We start from the raw sequence: 16,854 nt of genomic DNA on the forward strand, positions 1-16,854 counted from the left end.
CATAATAATAGATTTGAAAATGCAGACTTAATCACGTTTAGAGACTACTGATTTGCTATATGCCCCCTTCAGTTTCTCTGTGAATTTTTCATGTTTCATCGTATATTTATAGCACCTCTTGTGTTGTTCTCCGTGTGATTTACAAGAGGCCTAACACTTGGAGCCACGTCATGCATTCGATTTGTAAGAAGAATTTTCCCATAAAAAGTAATGGGGAAGTTCTGTTTAAAAATCTCCATGGAGCGATATAGCCCTGAGGGAAGAGCACTCAGCTTGCAACCTATAATAAAAAAGCCCAAGAGGGGCCTCTACTTCAAGCAGAGGTAACCTCAGCGGCCCTCATGAACTTACAGAAGCCAGTAAAGCTGGAAGCCATAAGATTGCATTAGGGAAACAAATAAAGAACCCTGGTTGGAAGATGCTGTTATCAAATTTAAATAAATAAATAAATTCCCACTGGTTTCTTTCTAAAGTAGATACAGATAGAATGAGTATGGCCTGGAAAGCAGCCACATCAACACTAATTCATTGACTAAGGCTTTTTTTGAAAAAAGACAAAAACATCCATGATGCTACAGTGCCAACGGACTTCTTCCTCCGTTGTAGCAGTGCTGACTTTTATGGTGGTCAGTGTGCAACTAAAGAATGACCTTTATTGGAATAACTCTTTAGACAAAAAGTATAAAAGGAAAGAATATCAGTCTGACTAGGGTCACTCCCAATACTCCACAATATTCAGGGGATGGATATGTTGAGAAAGAAGATGCTTCACAGGACTGGCAAAATTACAGTCGTTAAAACACACAAATATGATTTTTAAGAAAACCACTGTAGTGTTTTTGGAAGAATGTAAACTGAAAGTTCATGAAGTTTGGCACACTGCTAACATGATCTTTAAAATTCCTCTATCACCTAGGGCATAGTTTAATATTCAAATAAGGTTCTGGCTCTACAGAGAATAAATGATTTCATTGTGTTCTCTGAATTTACTCTTTCAATGTACCTTCCAGTAGAAATTCAACAACTCTAGCGGGGCCTGTTCTTGCTCCTAGTAAAGTCAACCAGAGCTTTCCCACTGACTTGATGGAACCAGGAGCATGCCTCTTGAGCACAATGGATCTGATCCCAAGCCATTTGAAATCAGAGAAGAGACTCTCATTGACTTTGATGGGCTTTGGATCAGGACCCTGGTCTCTTTAAAATTCAGGGTCCTGGCTTTAGTTGACTTGTGAGGCTTGTGCTGGGCTCAGATCAGCTTAGCTATAAAAGAAAACAGGAAGTATTCAGTGGCTATGATCTCTGAAGTAGTGTCTATGAATTGATAATGAACTAGTAAGTTTCCCAGCTGTATATGTAGCAATTGGAAAGAGAGTGCTGTGTAGAACCAGAGAAAATCGATGCATCAGATAGCAGCAATGCAAGAGGAGAGGGAGCTAATGTGAAGAGTGAAAAAAGATAGCTTCCCAGAGAGGCTTCCACATACCTGTCGCCAGTCCCTTCTAAAAGGGGGACAGTTGTCATTTTAGAGCCAGATTTAAACAGGAACCTGACATGATCCAACCTGATTTGCTTACATTGGCAATGCTGTATCATGAATCTGAATGGATAGAGTATTTCATTTATGCTGCAGAAGTCATCCCATCAGTGTCCATCTCTTCCAATGCTTTTCCCGCCTCCCCCCCCTTCTTCTTCTGTGTGGGTGTGTCCCTCATGCTGGAAGTTTAGCCTCAGGAATTTTATTGAGAGTTCACATTAGAGACCAGCACCACCGCTCCAAACATAGCAGAGAAGATGACTCTGTGTGAAAGGGATTCTGATTCCAATAGGGCTACACTACAGGAAGTCCTTCATCGGGCTGCTACTTCAAAAGTTGAGAGGGGCGGGGACGAGAGACTGGTGAGCATAGAAAGAAGAATGGTCAAGTTGTCAGAGAGCTAGTCTGGGAGTTGGGAGACCCAGGTTCCAATGCCTCTCCTGCCACAGGCTGTGTGTGACTTGGGATAGAATTTCCAGAAATGGCTAAGGGCTCGTCTACAGTGAAGTGCTGCAGATGGGCCACTGCAGTCTTTTAAATCAAGACACGACTTATATCAACAGGAGCAGTTCCCCTGTCGGCTTGGGTACTCCACTTCCCTGAGAGGCAGTAGTTAGGTATAGTCGTTAGAATTCTCCCAGCAACCTTGCACTGTCTACACTGGGGGTTAGGTCAGTTTAACTGTGTCGCTCACAGGTATGGAGTTTTCACCGCCCGAGTAACATACCTAACCTAATTTCCTGGAGTGTACACCAGGCCTATGTAATTTAGGAGCTTGCGGGAGCCAAACTTTCCCTACATGGGAAAGTTATGCCAGTTATACTGTTATACCTCCCCACATGGACCCCTACCCAAGAAAAAGAAAAGGTTCCCCTTCCCCTCCCCAGTTACGATTAAACCCCTTTCAAACAAATTAACTTGAAAAAAGACCCTCCTATTCTGTAATCAGAATGCCCACACTGGAAGTCATGCTGGTATAGTTATATTGGTTATTATGGAGGAGCTTTGAGCACAGGGACAGATTTATCCAAGAGAAATGTGGCTAGCAGGGGTTGTTAGCTCAAACATAATGATTATGAGTTATCAGGGAACAAAAGCAAAATTTCTGAGGTAATGTACTTAACACCTAGGGCCTCTTTGTATGATTGTTATAAATGTTTATAACAAATCCATTTTAATGAATTTTTTTAATCAATTATGCATTAAGCAAGCAATGGTTGCATCCTTACTTACCACTTACTTACTTACCAAAGCACCACTTATAGAGTAGTGTGTCAGCTTCCCTGCTCTCACTTACCTCTGAGTTTGAAGTATTTCAGATGATTGGCAATAGCCTGCTCAACAGTCTCATCTGGACAAATTTTAACTCCACTAGGAAACAGGATGGACCTCTTCCTTCGAAGCAATAAATGCCTTTTGAGTTGTTCATTTTCTGTGAATTCAGTAAGATATCTTGATTCAGGAGACAGGGAAGGGTTTGCTAATCGCCAGCTGCTGGGTTGAGTTGTTGATGTAGCATCTTTAGCCACAATTTCCTCTGCAGCTGTGTAAGTTTCTGCTGTAAAATTAAACCATATGCAAGTCTCAGCTGACATAGTTATACCATTCTATATATCCCAACACCACAGTCCTGGATTTCTGGGCAATAGAGTCATACTTGACTTCCTGCAGTCCTTATCTTGGGCAAACCTCCCATTAACTTCAGTGGGAGTTTTCACTACGGACCACAGAATTTGGCCAAAAGGGATTTTGTTTTTTATTAATGTCATTTCAGAAGGGCTCAATTCTCCTCTCAGATGCACTGGTGCAACTGGGCAGGGCAGCAGCGAAGGAGCTGCATTTATCAGAGGAAAGGTGTTTGTGGCTCAGCGATTTCCCCATCTTACCTGATTTTACCAGGCTATCAAGGGAATGTATGCCTTCTAGCTGAATTTTCATTTGTCTGGTTCACTTGGGAAAAGGTTAAATCAAGATGGGCCCAGTGTTTTGCCTCCAGAAGTAGAAACTCAACAGAAAAACTGCTTAAGAATTTGTATTTAAATGTGAACTTAGTGCTGAGATTGTGGAAAGTGCTGTATTGACCACCACGGACACTCAAGTACTCCATTTACTCACAATGCAGGCAAGGCAGCACAGGCCAGAGCAGCATAAGCCTCTCTCACATTGCTGCTCCAACATACCCTCACTCCTGACCTAGAGAGACCACTTCTGGAGATATGGGGGGAGTTCTGTCTTTATGGCTCATTGCTGCCAAGTTCGGTCCAAATCTAGTTCCAAATGGGTAGGCGCCATCAAAAGAGCTACACTAGAACTGGCATCTTTGTAATGGTTTTCTGACACACTCCAAGTGGTCTATCCCAAAAAATTCTGTCCTGACAATGGGCTGGCTGGATCCTTCTTTATTTTAAATAATTTTAAGCTTCTTTGCAGCAGCATCTTGCTAATGAACTATCAGCACTATCGTCCTGATCCTGGCAAACACCAATGCATACGTTTAACTTTATACATCTGAGTTGGCTCATTAAAGTCAGTGGAAGTACCATTCAGACAACTGACACGCGCTTACCGGCTTGCTGGATCAGGGACTAAATAAGGAGAGAGAACAATTAAGATAAGGGGTGGAGATGCTCTCTGCATTGCATACTCCCTTTCTGCACAATTCTTATTTGATCTTCTCATCTCTAGACTGAATTGTGAAGCCTGTCAACAGTCAGTCATTATATCTCCTGCCCCCATGTAGTTCATCACCCCATGGCACAGTAAAGAAAGAAAAAGCTGATCCTAAAGGCTTTAACTTGTTTTACTTTTATCTTTAATTAGTCCCTCCCCCACAAAAAACCCACGACTTCCTGAGGGATGGAAGAGACCTTTCTAGTGGTAACAATAGTCAGCACAGTTCTCTATCATACAGCCACATGACCCAAAACAATCTAATTCTACATTTCCAGGAGAATATCATTAGCAGACAAAGGGAGGTGGAGGACGAATATAAGGGAATCAGAACCATTCACTACAGGAATATAGGTGATAGCTGGATATAGATATAATACCTTTCATGCCAAAGTGTTGTCAAAACCATGACCCTGAAGCTGCATCATTAAAGTTAACGGGAACTTTGCCTTTGATTTCAAGGAGTAAGCCCCATATACTGAAAATATACCACCAAAATTCAGCCTCCTCTGGGATGGAAAGCCTGATGGTGCATAATAATCAGAAGGAAAAAGAAAATATGGCCAGGGTCATGGGGCAAACCCCTATTCTTTCTAAACTACCATAACATCTTAAAACATCCACGCAAAACAGTAGTACCTCTGATATTAAGATCTTCCACTGTAAGTTATTAAGAAAAAGCAACAAATGAAAAATGCTTTCACTGGTCTTTCATGCCTGTCAAAACCTGGAGAGGGTTACATATAAAAATGTAACAGCCTGTAGCTACATCTACTCAATTACCACAATGTAAATATAGAGTAACCCTATGGAAGCCAATGGCATTACGCCAAATTTACACTAGTATTATGCAGCAGAACCTAGTCATGTAGTTCTCTATATTATCATACTTCCATTCATCCTACTTAAATTAAGGAGTTATTTTCATGTTCACATAGTGCTATGATTAAACGATTGAAAACAACAACATGAGAATGAATATGAGTTTTGTTACCTGTAAATACTTGAAGATCCCCTTCAATCAACACAAAAATCAAGACACCCAGATGGATTTTCCAAGGAAAGTTCAACATATTTATTTTGGCAAGGGGGAAAAAAATCCCTTTTTAGCAGTCAATTGCCTTGAATGTTTTTCTGAAACCCCAAGAGCAGTCCCTTCTCAAAAATTTACTGACGTCAGATGTACTTGTCTTTGATAAAAGGATTATTATTATTAAACCACAACAAAAGTCAGCCAAAATGTCCAAAAGATTATTTTCTTTTCAAAGCAAGTACAGTATTCCACTTCATTTCAGAAATAACAATAGGTGCTGAAAGAAAGCTCCTTGGAGTTAGCAGATGGACTGAGGAGACAATTTTTTAGTTTTAATCTGGTCAGCTAAGCTCTTTACCAGAGCTTGTCATGTCGTTAACTGGAAATCCAAACAAGGACAGTACCTTTCACACTTAATTAAGCACATTTTTCATTGGCGCTTCAATTTTCTTCTTTTTTATACATACTGGCCAAACAACATCAATTCATATTAGCATCAGTTCCTCAAGGGAAGGTCTTCCTCATGAACATCTTTGCTCCTCTTCTGCATGTATAGTTACAAATATTGGGAAGGTTTAAAAGAATGTGCTGATTGACTTAGAGCCTCACTTCTCACATAGGTAGCAATGAAGCAGTCTCTCTCTATGCACTTGTTTCTTCAGGTGACAGAGCTAGCAAAGTACTGCTGCATCAGATTATAGCAATGCAGAGACCTTGTTTTGTAATACCACTATCCTTAGAATAGCAGAATGTCTGCTCGCTCCCAGAAAAGTATATCATACTCATTTCTCTCATCTCTTTTTAATCATTAACCAACCTACAAATACTATAAACAAGGCATCTGTACAGACACCAAATCAAAACAGCTATTTGGTTAACAAGTGAGCAATTTTAAATGTAATAAGGAAATAGAGTAGAGCAAATTGGGATGCTGCCATAGCATGCTGCAATGAGAGAAACCCAGGAACAGAAGCAGTCTCAAGACTTGCTTTCTGGGACAAATTTGTCAAGAAGAAGTGGAAAGGTTCACTGAGAGGACTTACTAAATGGGCAAGACATCACCACCAATCCAAGTATCCTGACCACAATATCAATTCCTCCTCATGCATAAGCTCCCAAATTGTAGTCTGCGGAGCACTTCTTCATGGTCCAAGGAGAGCTGGCTAGTCCCACAGTACTGGTTTTCCGTGTTTACAGCTGCAACACTGCACTAAAACAGCTAAAAAGAGATTACATAGATTCCAAATGTTATTTTTTCTTATAAGGAAATTGCTGTGAATGTTTTATGGGCAGCTCCCTTCCTATCTGTGAACATCTGGATGATCTTACATTCAGGATTGCGCAACATCCTTGTGACAATCTCATTGTTATGATATGGTCCACCTTATGAACAAATTTGAGAAACCCTGCCCTAAAAACATATTCTAAAGGCAGAAGGGGACCAAGAACAGCATATGGGGAGGGGAACAGACCACAAAAGCTAGTAATTTAAGGGTTTGGCCATCAAAAAAATCAGTGACAAAAATGATTAGGGGCTGGAAGAGTAAATTTATGAGAGGAAAAACCCCACACCTTACACATGTACTGACTGATCAAATAATAACAGAGGGACAAGAGGATGCCGGTTGCCCATCTCTGAGTATTTATGTGCTCCAAGCAAGGGCAGTAGAAGGGACTATACTTAGGGATAATAGGATTAAATCAAGTAAAGGAAAATTTAGGTTAAATATTGGAAACATTTCCCAATAGTGAAATTTGTTAGGCTGTGGAACAGTCCTCCAAAGACATTGGTCTTGTCTCAGCTTGCTGAGTACCCAAGGAATGAGTGGAATTGGCGAAAAGGTGTACAAGAGACCTGGCGTCCATGGGATGAGGAAGGCATCCCCCTGTGATCCCTGTCCTAACGAGCCCCTGAAGCAGAAGACGGTGAGTTTGCTGTTTGTTGCCAAGGCAAAGAGGTCCCATGTGGGGGTTCCCCACCATTGGAAGATGTCCCAGAGAACAGGGTCATGGAGTTCCCATTTGTGAGAGCAATGGAAGGAGCAACTCAGCTGGTCCGCAAGGACATTGTCTGTCCCAGGTAGGTGTGTCCCTGTAATGTTATATTGTGCTGTAGACACCCCAGTTCCATAGGCGGACTTGCTTCTTGGCATAGGGATATGGATCTGGCTCCTCCTTGTTTGTTTACACAGAGTACTGTTGACACATTTTCTGTCAGGAGTTGAACGTGCTTACCCTGGAGTAGGGGGAGGAGGTCATGGCAGGTGCGTAGAACTGCTCTTATTTCTAGGATATTGATATGCATCATCACCTGTCTGGGGGACCACAGTCCTTGTGTTGTGGGGCCCTGTATGTGGGCACCCCAGCCCACAAGTGATGTGTGTTACCAGGATCGTGTCTGGTTTGGGTTGGTGGAACAGTATACCCACCAGAACTCTGGAGGGGTCTCGCCACTACCTCAGACAGGTTAGCACTCGTGGAGGGAGGAAAACCTGTTCGTTCAGTTGGCCCTTTTGCGGGTCGTTAACTGTCCATAGTAAAAGTTGTAGGACCACACATGGAGTCGGATGCATGGGGTGCTCATGTAAATGCTGCCATGTGTCCAAGGAGTGAGACACAGAGAAACGTGTGCGTGGATGGTGTTGTAACCATGTAATGATGTTTGAGGGCAGTGTAGCAGTCTTTGGGAAGTCTGCTTGAGAGTCCGGCATGGCTCTGATAAACGTGAGCTTTTTGGTGGGAATGAGAGTGGACTTGTCCTTGTTGATGCATATGCCGAGGTCAGCAAACAGATCTTGTAAGGTCTGGATACTCACTAGCAGGCATTCGCATAACGACACCAATAACCAGTCATCCAGGTAAGGGAACAGGGAATGACCCTGTCATCGCACATATGCCGCCACAACTGCAAAGACTTTCGTGAATACCCCCGGGGCAGTACCTATTCCGAAAGGGGGACGTGGAACTGATAATGTGATTGTTCTATTTGGAAGCGGAGGAATTTGCAGTGGGCTGGGTGGATGTCCATGGGAAAATACGCAACTTTCATGTCAAAATCCGTTAACCAAGCCCCATGTTTGAGGGAGAGGGTGATTTGAGGTATCGTTACCATTTGAAAACGGAATTTGTAGATTAATTTCTTGATTGCCCACAGGTCCAGAATGGGTCTGAGGCCTCCCCTTTTCTTTGGAATGAGGAAATAGAGGGAGTACAACCTGTGGTTCCAGTAGCGGGAGAGGACATGCTCTACAGCACCTTTCTGGAGCAGCATCAGTGTCTCCTGGCACAGGAGATGGATCTGATCTGCATCCGTCTTGGTGGCCCGTGGTGGATGGCAGGGCGGGAAGATGTGGAATTCTATAGGGTAGCTTTGTTGTACGATGTCTAGGACCCATTGGTCAGTGGTAATCGAGCTCCAGTTGTTGTAAAAGGGAGCAAGACTGTCTCCAAATCGAATGGGGAGGGGCGAGGTCAGGCTAGTGAGGGGTTCGTGGTTCTCTTGTTGAGAGTCAAAAATGTTGTCTTGGACATTGGTGTGGGGTAGAGGTCACAAGAATGACGGCAGGGGAGTGTCGAGGATGTTGTGAGTGCTGCCAGCAGTGGTGCTGTTCCTGTGGCCATGGAGGGTACAGCTGGTAGGTTTAGTAATTGGGTCTGGATTGATATCGAGGTCGATATGCTTGCCTGTGTTGAAGGGGGCCGGGGTATAAAGGCCCAGTGATCAAAATGTGGCCCTGGAGTCCTTCAAGGAGTGAAGGCTCTCATCTGTTTTGTTGCTGAACAACTTTTGGTTGTCAAACAGCAAAACTTCTAGAGTCGTCTGGACCTCTTTTGGAAACCCCGAGGTCTGAAGCCATGAGTCCCGCCTCAATATAAGATTAGATGCCAGGGACCGCGCTGCTGTATCTGTGGCATCAACTTCCACCTGGAGCAAGATTTTGGAGACCAGTATGGCTTCCTCAATTAAGGCCTGGAACGCCACACTTTTTCCTCTGGTAGCGAGGCCTGGAATTCACCGAGAAAGACTGAGGGCATGTGGGGCAGTTTTTAAAAGTGGCTTGGTTTTGGCATACTCCCCTGCACACAAAAAAAAAAGGGGGGGGGGGACGGGGAGAGACTCAGATAACTAATTCTAACTTTAACTTTTTTTTTTTTTTAATTAATAGTATATTAAGACTAAATACGAACTACTCTTAACTATTCTTCATTGCTAATGAAACGTTTACTTGCTGTGCAGGTTCTAATGAGGAGAAGAGGATATTCTGACTCTAGCCTTGCGGTGGTAAGAGGAAACTCAGGAGGCGTTAACCCGTGCAAACACATAAGACCTCGGACATACCACATGGATGACTCAAGGTGTGCATCCGGTTCGAAGGACACTGCTTTCAACAGCTCCGGCTCTAGTGCATGGCACGCATGCGCACCCATGATAGAATCCACATAGGGACCATCACTCAAAGAAGCATGTTAAGATATTGCAGTAAGTTCTTATGGGTCAGAAAAATCACTTGTGCTTTTCTATGTCGCTTGTGCTAAATAACAGAGGTCATAGTTGATATTACCATGCAGTGAAAGAGATTTTGATCACATCTTCCTTTAAAATTGCACTGATTTGAACTTTTCAAACTATAGATTTCTGACGATATTCGACATTTTCTCTTTTGCACCAACACTGGTGTTTGTTGGCTCACATAAAGACTATCTATACAAGAAAATGTTGTTCCCACTAGCCAACACTGATACAATTGTTCCTAGAATAGCAATGCTACACATACTAATGCAGACAATGGCTCTAGTACTACTGCCACTAGGCCACCGCGATGAGCATCCCAACAAAAACCTAGTCTGAGCAAATTTTTATGATACAGTGATAAACTGAACCTGTCTACACTAGAGCTTGCACTGTTGCTGAGAAACAGGTACAAAGTTTTCTTGAATAGATACAACCATAGCAGAGCAAATCCTTAGTGGTGTTGAGGAGCTGCAGGTACTCAGCCTCACTCAGAATTTGGATTGTACAAAGCTTGACTACTTTTTGCCACAGCCAGTCTTAGCATTTCTAATGGCCATTTAAGCTTTTCCGAGAAAGACAAAAGCCTTTCAAACGTTTAAATGTGGCTGTAGTAAGACTAGCTCATGCCAGTAACTGTGTATTTGGAGGGTCAGATCTTCAATACTGCAATGTTGCCAGCTGAGGATCTGACCCTAAATGGTTATAGCAAAATGCATTACTGAGAATGTACCAATCATTGTTTTAACAATTAAATATCTTAAAACATGCAAAGCAACTAATGAGTTGCCAATAAAACCTCTTCTGAGATAATAAAACTTGCAGTTTAGAGTCAAAGGAACGCAAGCTTCCAATATCTAAAACCTGTCAAGTGGCATTTTGCATTTTGAAACACACAACTTCAGAACTCCAACAGCTAAACCAAATCTTTTCACATTTGGTTCTAAAAATTCACACAAAAAAACAGGGTTACTTACCAGTAACTGTTGTTCTTCGAGATGTGTTGCTCATATCCATTCCAATATAGGTGAGGGCACGCCACCGTGCACTGATTCCCGGAACTTTTTTCCTCTTAGCAGACCCCGTAGGGTTGGCTCAGGCGCCCCCTGGAGTACCGCGCTCATGCCGTGGTATATGGGGCACCGCCGACCCTGCGGGCCCTCAGTCCCTTCTTTCTGATGACTTGTTTTCTACTTCGAGTGATTGCTCATATCCACTCCAATATAGGTGATTACATAGCCACACCTTGAAGGTGGGTAGGAGTCAATGGTGAGCTACTCATCAGCACGGCCCTACCGAATCCCGCGTCCTCTCTCGCCTGCTGTACGATGGTGTAGTGGGACATAAAGGTGTGGACCGATGACCAGGTAGCTGCTTTGCAGATGTCCTGCAGGGGCACTTGTTCCAGGAAGGCCGCCACCGAGGTCTGGGCTCTGGTTGAGTGCGCTGAAAGAATTCCTGGAAGCGGCACCTTCGCCTGCTCGTAGCAGCACCTGATGCAGGCGGTGATGTGCTGGGTGGAGACAGGTGAGCCCTTCATTCAGTCTGCCACTGCCATGTAGAAGGCCAGGGCTCGTCTCACGTCCAGCGAGTGCCATCTCCACTCCTCCTCCAACCCGGGCGGTTTTGGAAAAAAAACACGGAGAGGAAGATATCCTGGTTATAATGGAACTGGGAGACCACCTTAGGCAGGAAAGCTAGGTGGGGTCTCAACTGCACCTTGTCTTTATAAAAGATGGTGTAGGGGGGCTCCGAGGTTAAAGCTCTTATCTCGGAGACCCTCCTAACTGATGTAATGGCCACCAGGAAGGCTACCTTCCACGAGAGGATGAGCAGCGGGCATGTAGCCATGGGCTCGAAAGGGGGTCCCATTAAGTCTGGCAAGGACCAGGTTCAAATCCCAGGGAGGCACCGGGTCACAGACCTGCAGGTATAGCCTCTCCACCCCTTTGAGGAACCTGACAGACATAGGGTGGGAAAATAATAACCTCCTTTCCATCGGCTGGTGGAAGGCCAAGATGGCTGCCATGTGCACTTTCAGGGAGGCCAGCACTAAATTCTGGAGCTTCAGGTGGAGCAGATACTCCAGGATCGCCTGAACAGGTGAACAGCTTGGTGGGATGCCCCGGGACTCCGCCCAACAGGTAAACCATTTCCACTTGGCCCGGTACACAACCTGAGTGGAAGGTTTCCTGCTGCCCAGCAGAATCTGTTGGACCTGCACCAAGCAGGATCTCTCTCCCTCCGTCAACCACAGAGTCTCCATGCCATCAGGTGGAGGGAGTCCAGGTCCAGGTGCAGCAGGCGACCCTGGTCCTAGGAGAGCAGGTCGTAACGCCTTGGGAGCGGCATGGGGAGGGTGATCGACAAGTCCAGCAGCATGCTGAACCAATGCTATCTCGGCCAGCCTGGTGCGATCAGTATCACGTCCGCTTTGTCCCTCTTGATTTTCAAGAGGACCTTGGGCAGGAGCGGAATGGGGGGAAATGCATACATGAGGGTCCCCGTCCAGCCTATGAGAAACGCGTCGGAGATAGAGCCCGGCTCGCAACCCCGGAGTGAGCAGAACCTTGGACACTTCCTGTTCCAGAACGACATGAACAGGTCCAGTTGGAGAACACCCCACTTGCGGAAGATAAAGGCTATCACCTCCGGGTGTAGTGACCAGTCGTGGCGGGGTAAAAACGACCTGCTGAGGCGGTCTGCCTCGTTGTTCCTGACCCCAGGGAGGTGAGAGGCAGATATATGGAAGTCGTGCCTCACTGCAAAGTCCCAAAGTTGAATGGCCTCCTGGCAAAGGGCCGAGGAGCACGCTCCCCCCTGCCTCTTCATATAGAACATGGCTGCTGTATTGTCCATGAGGACCTGCACCATCCTGCCCCTCAGAAATCTGAGGAACACCTTGCAGGCCAACCAGACTGCCCTGAGCTCTCGGACGTTGATGTGGAGGCTCTTTTTCTCCTCCAACCAGAGCCCCTGAGTGCTCAGGTCAGTGCTGATGTGGGCCCCCCACCCCACATCCGAAGCGTTCATGATTAGGGTGACCGATGGGGCCAGATCCCAGAAAGGAACCCGTCTCAGTACTTCCTCAGGAGTCCTCCACCAGTTCAGGGAGGTGAGGACCCGTGGGGGAACCGTGACCATCCTGTTCAAGGCGTGCCTGGCTGGTGCATATACCGAGGTTAACCACGCCTGGAGAGGCCTGAGTTTGAGGTGAGCCAGCCTCACCACATATGTGCAGGCCACCCTGTGCCCCAACAGCTGCAGGCAGTGCCTGGCTATCATCGTGGGGCAGCTGTGTAGTTGGGTGATTATCGCGGCCATCGCCTCGAACCGAGGCTGTGGGAGGAAGGCTCTGGCCTGGGTAGCATCCAGGGTGGCTCTGATGAAATCTATGCACTGCACTGGGGTGAGCATGGACTTCTGCTCGTTTATGAGCAGCCCCAGTCTGGTGCATGTCGCACAGGTGAGGGATAGGCTGTTCTGAACATGGGCCCTGGACTTGCCCCGGATCAGCCAGTCGTCCAGTAGGGGAATATCTGCACCCTTCTGCAGCGCAAGTGGGCCGCCACCACCGCCAGGTACTTCGTAAAGACCCTGGGGGCAGACCAGAGGCCAAATGGCAGGGAATTAGTAATGGCAGCCAGCTACCATAAACCTGAGGAAGCGCCTGTGCCCAGGAAGGATGGAAATGTGGAAATATGCATCCTTTAGGTCGAGGGCGACATACCAATCTCCTGGATCCAGAGCAGGGATAATGGAGGCTAGGGAGACCATGCGAAACTTGAGACGCCTGATAAACTTGTTCAGTCGGCGGAGATCTAGTATGGGTCTCAGGCCTCCTTTTGCTTTAGGGATGAGGAAAAGCCTGGAGTAGAATCCCCTCCCTATTTCCTGAGGAGGGACTACTTCCACAGCCCCGAGGCCGAGAAGTGAATTCACCTCCTGCAAAAGGAATTGCTCGTGAGAGTGGTCCCTGAAGAGGGATGGGGGGGGGGGGGGAGGAGTCCAGGAGGAAAGCAGTAAACTGAAGGGCGTATCCCCTGAGATCTATGCCAAGGACCCAGCAGTCTGAGGTAATATTCTGCCACTCAGCGGAGTAGGGTCTGAGCCTTTCCGCAAATGGGAAATGTGGATCCAAGAGAAAGGTATCTGTGCCACCCTCGGGCGCACCATCAAAATTGTCTCTTTGCGTTGGGCCTCTTAGAGGGCCCTTGCTGAGAAGCAGTGGATGAACCAGAGCAGTCGCGGCGTCCAAACACCCTATTCTCATCCCGGCCCCTACGGGGCTGAGAGAGTCTGGGCGATGGCCTAGGGGGCGGTTGGGACTGGTGTTGGGGCTGTGGCCGAGACTGGCGCCTTGAGGCCTGGGGGGTATAAAGTCCCAAAGACTGGAGGATGGCTCTTGAGTCTTTCAGAGCATGCAGCTTCTCATCTGTCTTGTCCGAGAAGAGGCCTGCCCCATCAAAGGCCAGGTCCTGGATGGATTGCTGCACCTTCTGGGACAGCCCGGATGATTGCAGCCACAAACACCACCGCATGGCAATCCACAGCGTCACTGGCGGTTTGCAATGCCACCCGTCACTGTGACGCCCTCTTCCAGAACCGTGGCAAAGTCCGCCGCCTGGTCCTGGGACAACCCCTCTGTGAACCTCCTCATCAAGTTCCATAGGTTCAAGTTGTAACGACCTAGGAGGGCTTGATGGTTCGCTATCCTCAGCTGTAGGGACCTGGTGAAATATACTTTGCGGCCAAACAAGTCAAGTTTTTGTGTCTCCTTGTTCTTTGGCGTGGTGCCCGAGCCACCTTGCCTATCTCTTTGGTTGTCATCATCGACCACCAGGGTCCCCGGGGCTGGGTGGGTATACAAGGACTCAAACCCCTCAGCTGGTACATAGTACTTTTTCTCAGCGCCCTTGGAGGTGGGGGCAACTGAGGCAGGGGTTTGCCAGAGAGCCTTGGCCAGTTTGAGGACTCTCTCATTCACTGGTAGGGCCACTCTCGATGGTTCTGATGACCTAGCCACCCCAAAGAGGGGGTCCTCCTCCTTGGAGAGCTCCTTAAGATCGATGTTTAAGTTGCTGGCCACCCTCTTATGGAGATCTTGGTGGGCCCTGAAGTCAGGGAGGGGCACCCTGTGATCCCTGGTGGCCGCCTCATCAGGGGAAGAGGAGAAGGATTGTGGAAGGGGCCACGCTGAGGGTCCCTCTACAGGGTCCGATTCCTTCTCCGAGGAATGGCCCTTAGCTGGTTGGCTAGGTTGGGGGAGAAGGGGGCATCGGTTGTGCCACTGAAGACGGGACAGATACGGTGCCCTGTCCCATCTGCGCCCCCCATGGGCCCCAGTATGGCCACTGCCAAGGCCCTTGCGGCCACCCCGGTGCCGGGATCGGTGCAAGGTGCGATGCGTCATAGTGTGACCTGCCCTTGTGGGACCCGGAGCCTCTGGAACAGTGCCCACGGTGCCTGTGGCTTCTGCTCATCTTCGCCAGGGACCTGCCTCGTGATGACCCTGATGAGGAAGAAGAGCGTCAGTGCCATCACGAATGGTGCCAACGGGCAGATGTGCAGCTCGACAAGCTAGAGGAAGACGACCTCTGTCTTGGTGTCGAGGACTTCCGGTGCTGCTTTCCCTTCGGGGACCAGGAGCGGTGCCACTCATGCCGCCTCGATGCCGAGCCTGACTCCGAGGAACGCAACCAGCGATGTGTCGAGGTGGTCTGTACCGTCGGTGCCGGGTCCTTCGGCACCGGGATCCGCGCCAGACTCCGGGACCATGGAGACAAATGGCTCAGTGCCGGGGTGCAGGAGCAGGATCTGCGCACACTGCGTGAGGCAGACCTGGATCGACGCCGCCTCGATCGCGATGCCTCCGGTGCTGTAGACCATCCCCCCGGTACCACGGCGAGGAGGAGTTCAACGACTCATAGTCGGAGCTATATGGGGAGCCGGCACGCTTCACCATTTCTGGCCGTCTGGAGGGAGACTTCTCCCCTGACAGGGGTCTAAACCATCCACCAGAGGTACCCAGTGCAGGTTTACCTCGGGACACCGGTCTGTGCGACCTCGGCCGAGGGGGGAACGGAGGTGTAGGCATGGCCATCAAGGCGCGTGCCGTGTGGAACGCCTCTGGCATCGACAGTCCTTGCAAGGGCACTCCCCCACCCCCAGAAGTCGGGGGAGGCTCCCTGCGTGGAGATGCAGGCACCGGAGCTAGCTCGACGGGCCACGGCTGGTGCATCTCGTGGCTCGACCTCAGCCGCGTAGGCAGTGCGGGGGAGCCCTGGCACTCGGTGCCCTGGCGTTTTTTTTTTCTTGGGCACCGGAGACTGGTGGCGGCGGGTCGACTCCAGTGCTGGTGGAGCGCTCCGCACCAAGGAGACGCTCGGTGCCGCGGGGGAATGTGCCGGTTCGGAGTCTGGGCAGAGTGCTGCCTCCATCAAAATAGTCTTTAGCCGGATATCTCTCTCCTTCTGAGTCCGCGGCTTGAAGGCTTTGCAGATCTTACATTTGTCCCGACAATGCTGCTCCCCCAGGCATTTAAGGCAGTGATTGTGGGGGTCGCTTACAGGCAGGGGTTTGCCGCAAGCAGCACAGGATTTAAACCCAGGAGAGGCAGGCATGGACCAACTCTAAACCCCTGAGGGCACTTACTATTTTAAATCTAACTATACTACACTTAAATACTTAACACTATCTACTCAACTATTAACAACGATTAACAGTCCGAAAGAGGAATGCTGCTTGCTAAAGGCAAGAGGCAAGACATTCCAGTAACCATCACAGGCGGAAAGAAGGAACTGAGGGCCTGCAGGGTCGGCGGTGCCCCATATACTGCGACATGAGCGCAGTACTCCAGGGGGCGCCTAAGCCGACCCTACGGGGTCTGCTAAGAGGAAAAAAGTTCTGGGAACCAGTGCACAGTGGCATGCACTCACCTATATTAGATGGATATGAGCAATCACTCGAAGAACACATATGCTAAGAGGAATTAGAGGCCACAGTTCAGATGTCACTTCCAATAAAAAAAAAAATTTCACTAAATTTTAGAATTTCTGATATATATATATATATATATATATATCAGAACTCTGTATAAAGCAGAGT

General features: G+C 47.7%; 1 protein-coding gene across 1 annotated transcript in view; it reads right to left on the reverse strand.

Annotated features, from left to right (window-relative positions):
* Positions 1 to 3,129, reverse strand: part of IMPG2 (interphotoreceptor matrix proteoglycan 2) — a 76,942-nt gene extending 73,813 nt beyond the window's left edge. The window contains exon 1 of the mRNA XM_067546428.1: positions 2,832 to 3,129. Within this exon, the coding sequence (XP_067402529.1) occupies positions 2,832 to 3,129 (298 nt within the window). The remainder of the gene's footprint in view (positions 1 to 2,831) is intronic.
* Positions 3,130 to 16,854: the final 13,725 nt, after the last annotated feature.

This window comes from Emydura macquarii, unplaced genomic scaffold (genome assembly GCF_026122565.2).
Source record: "Emydura macquarii macquarii isolate MOO-44397 ecotype Brisbane River unplaced genomic scaffold, CSIRO-AGI_Emac_v2 contig_1119, whole genome shotgun sequence".
Classification (NCBI taxonomy): domain Eukaryota; kingdom Metazoa; phylum Chordata; order Testudines; family Chelidae; genus Emydura; species Emydura macquarii.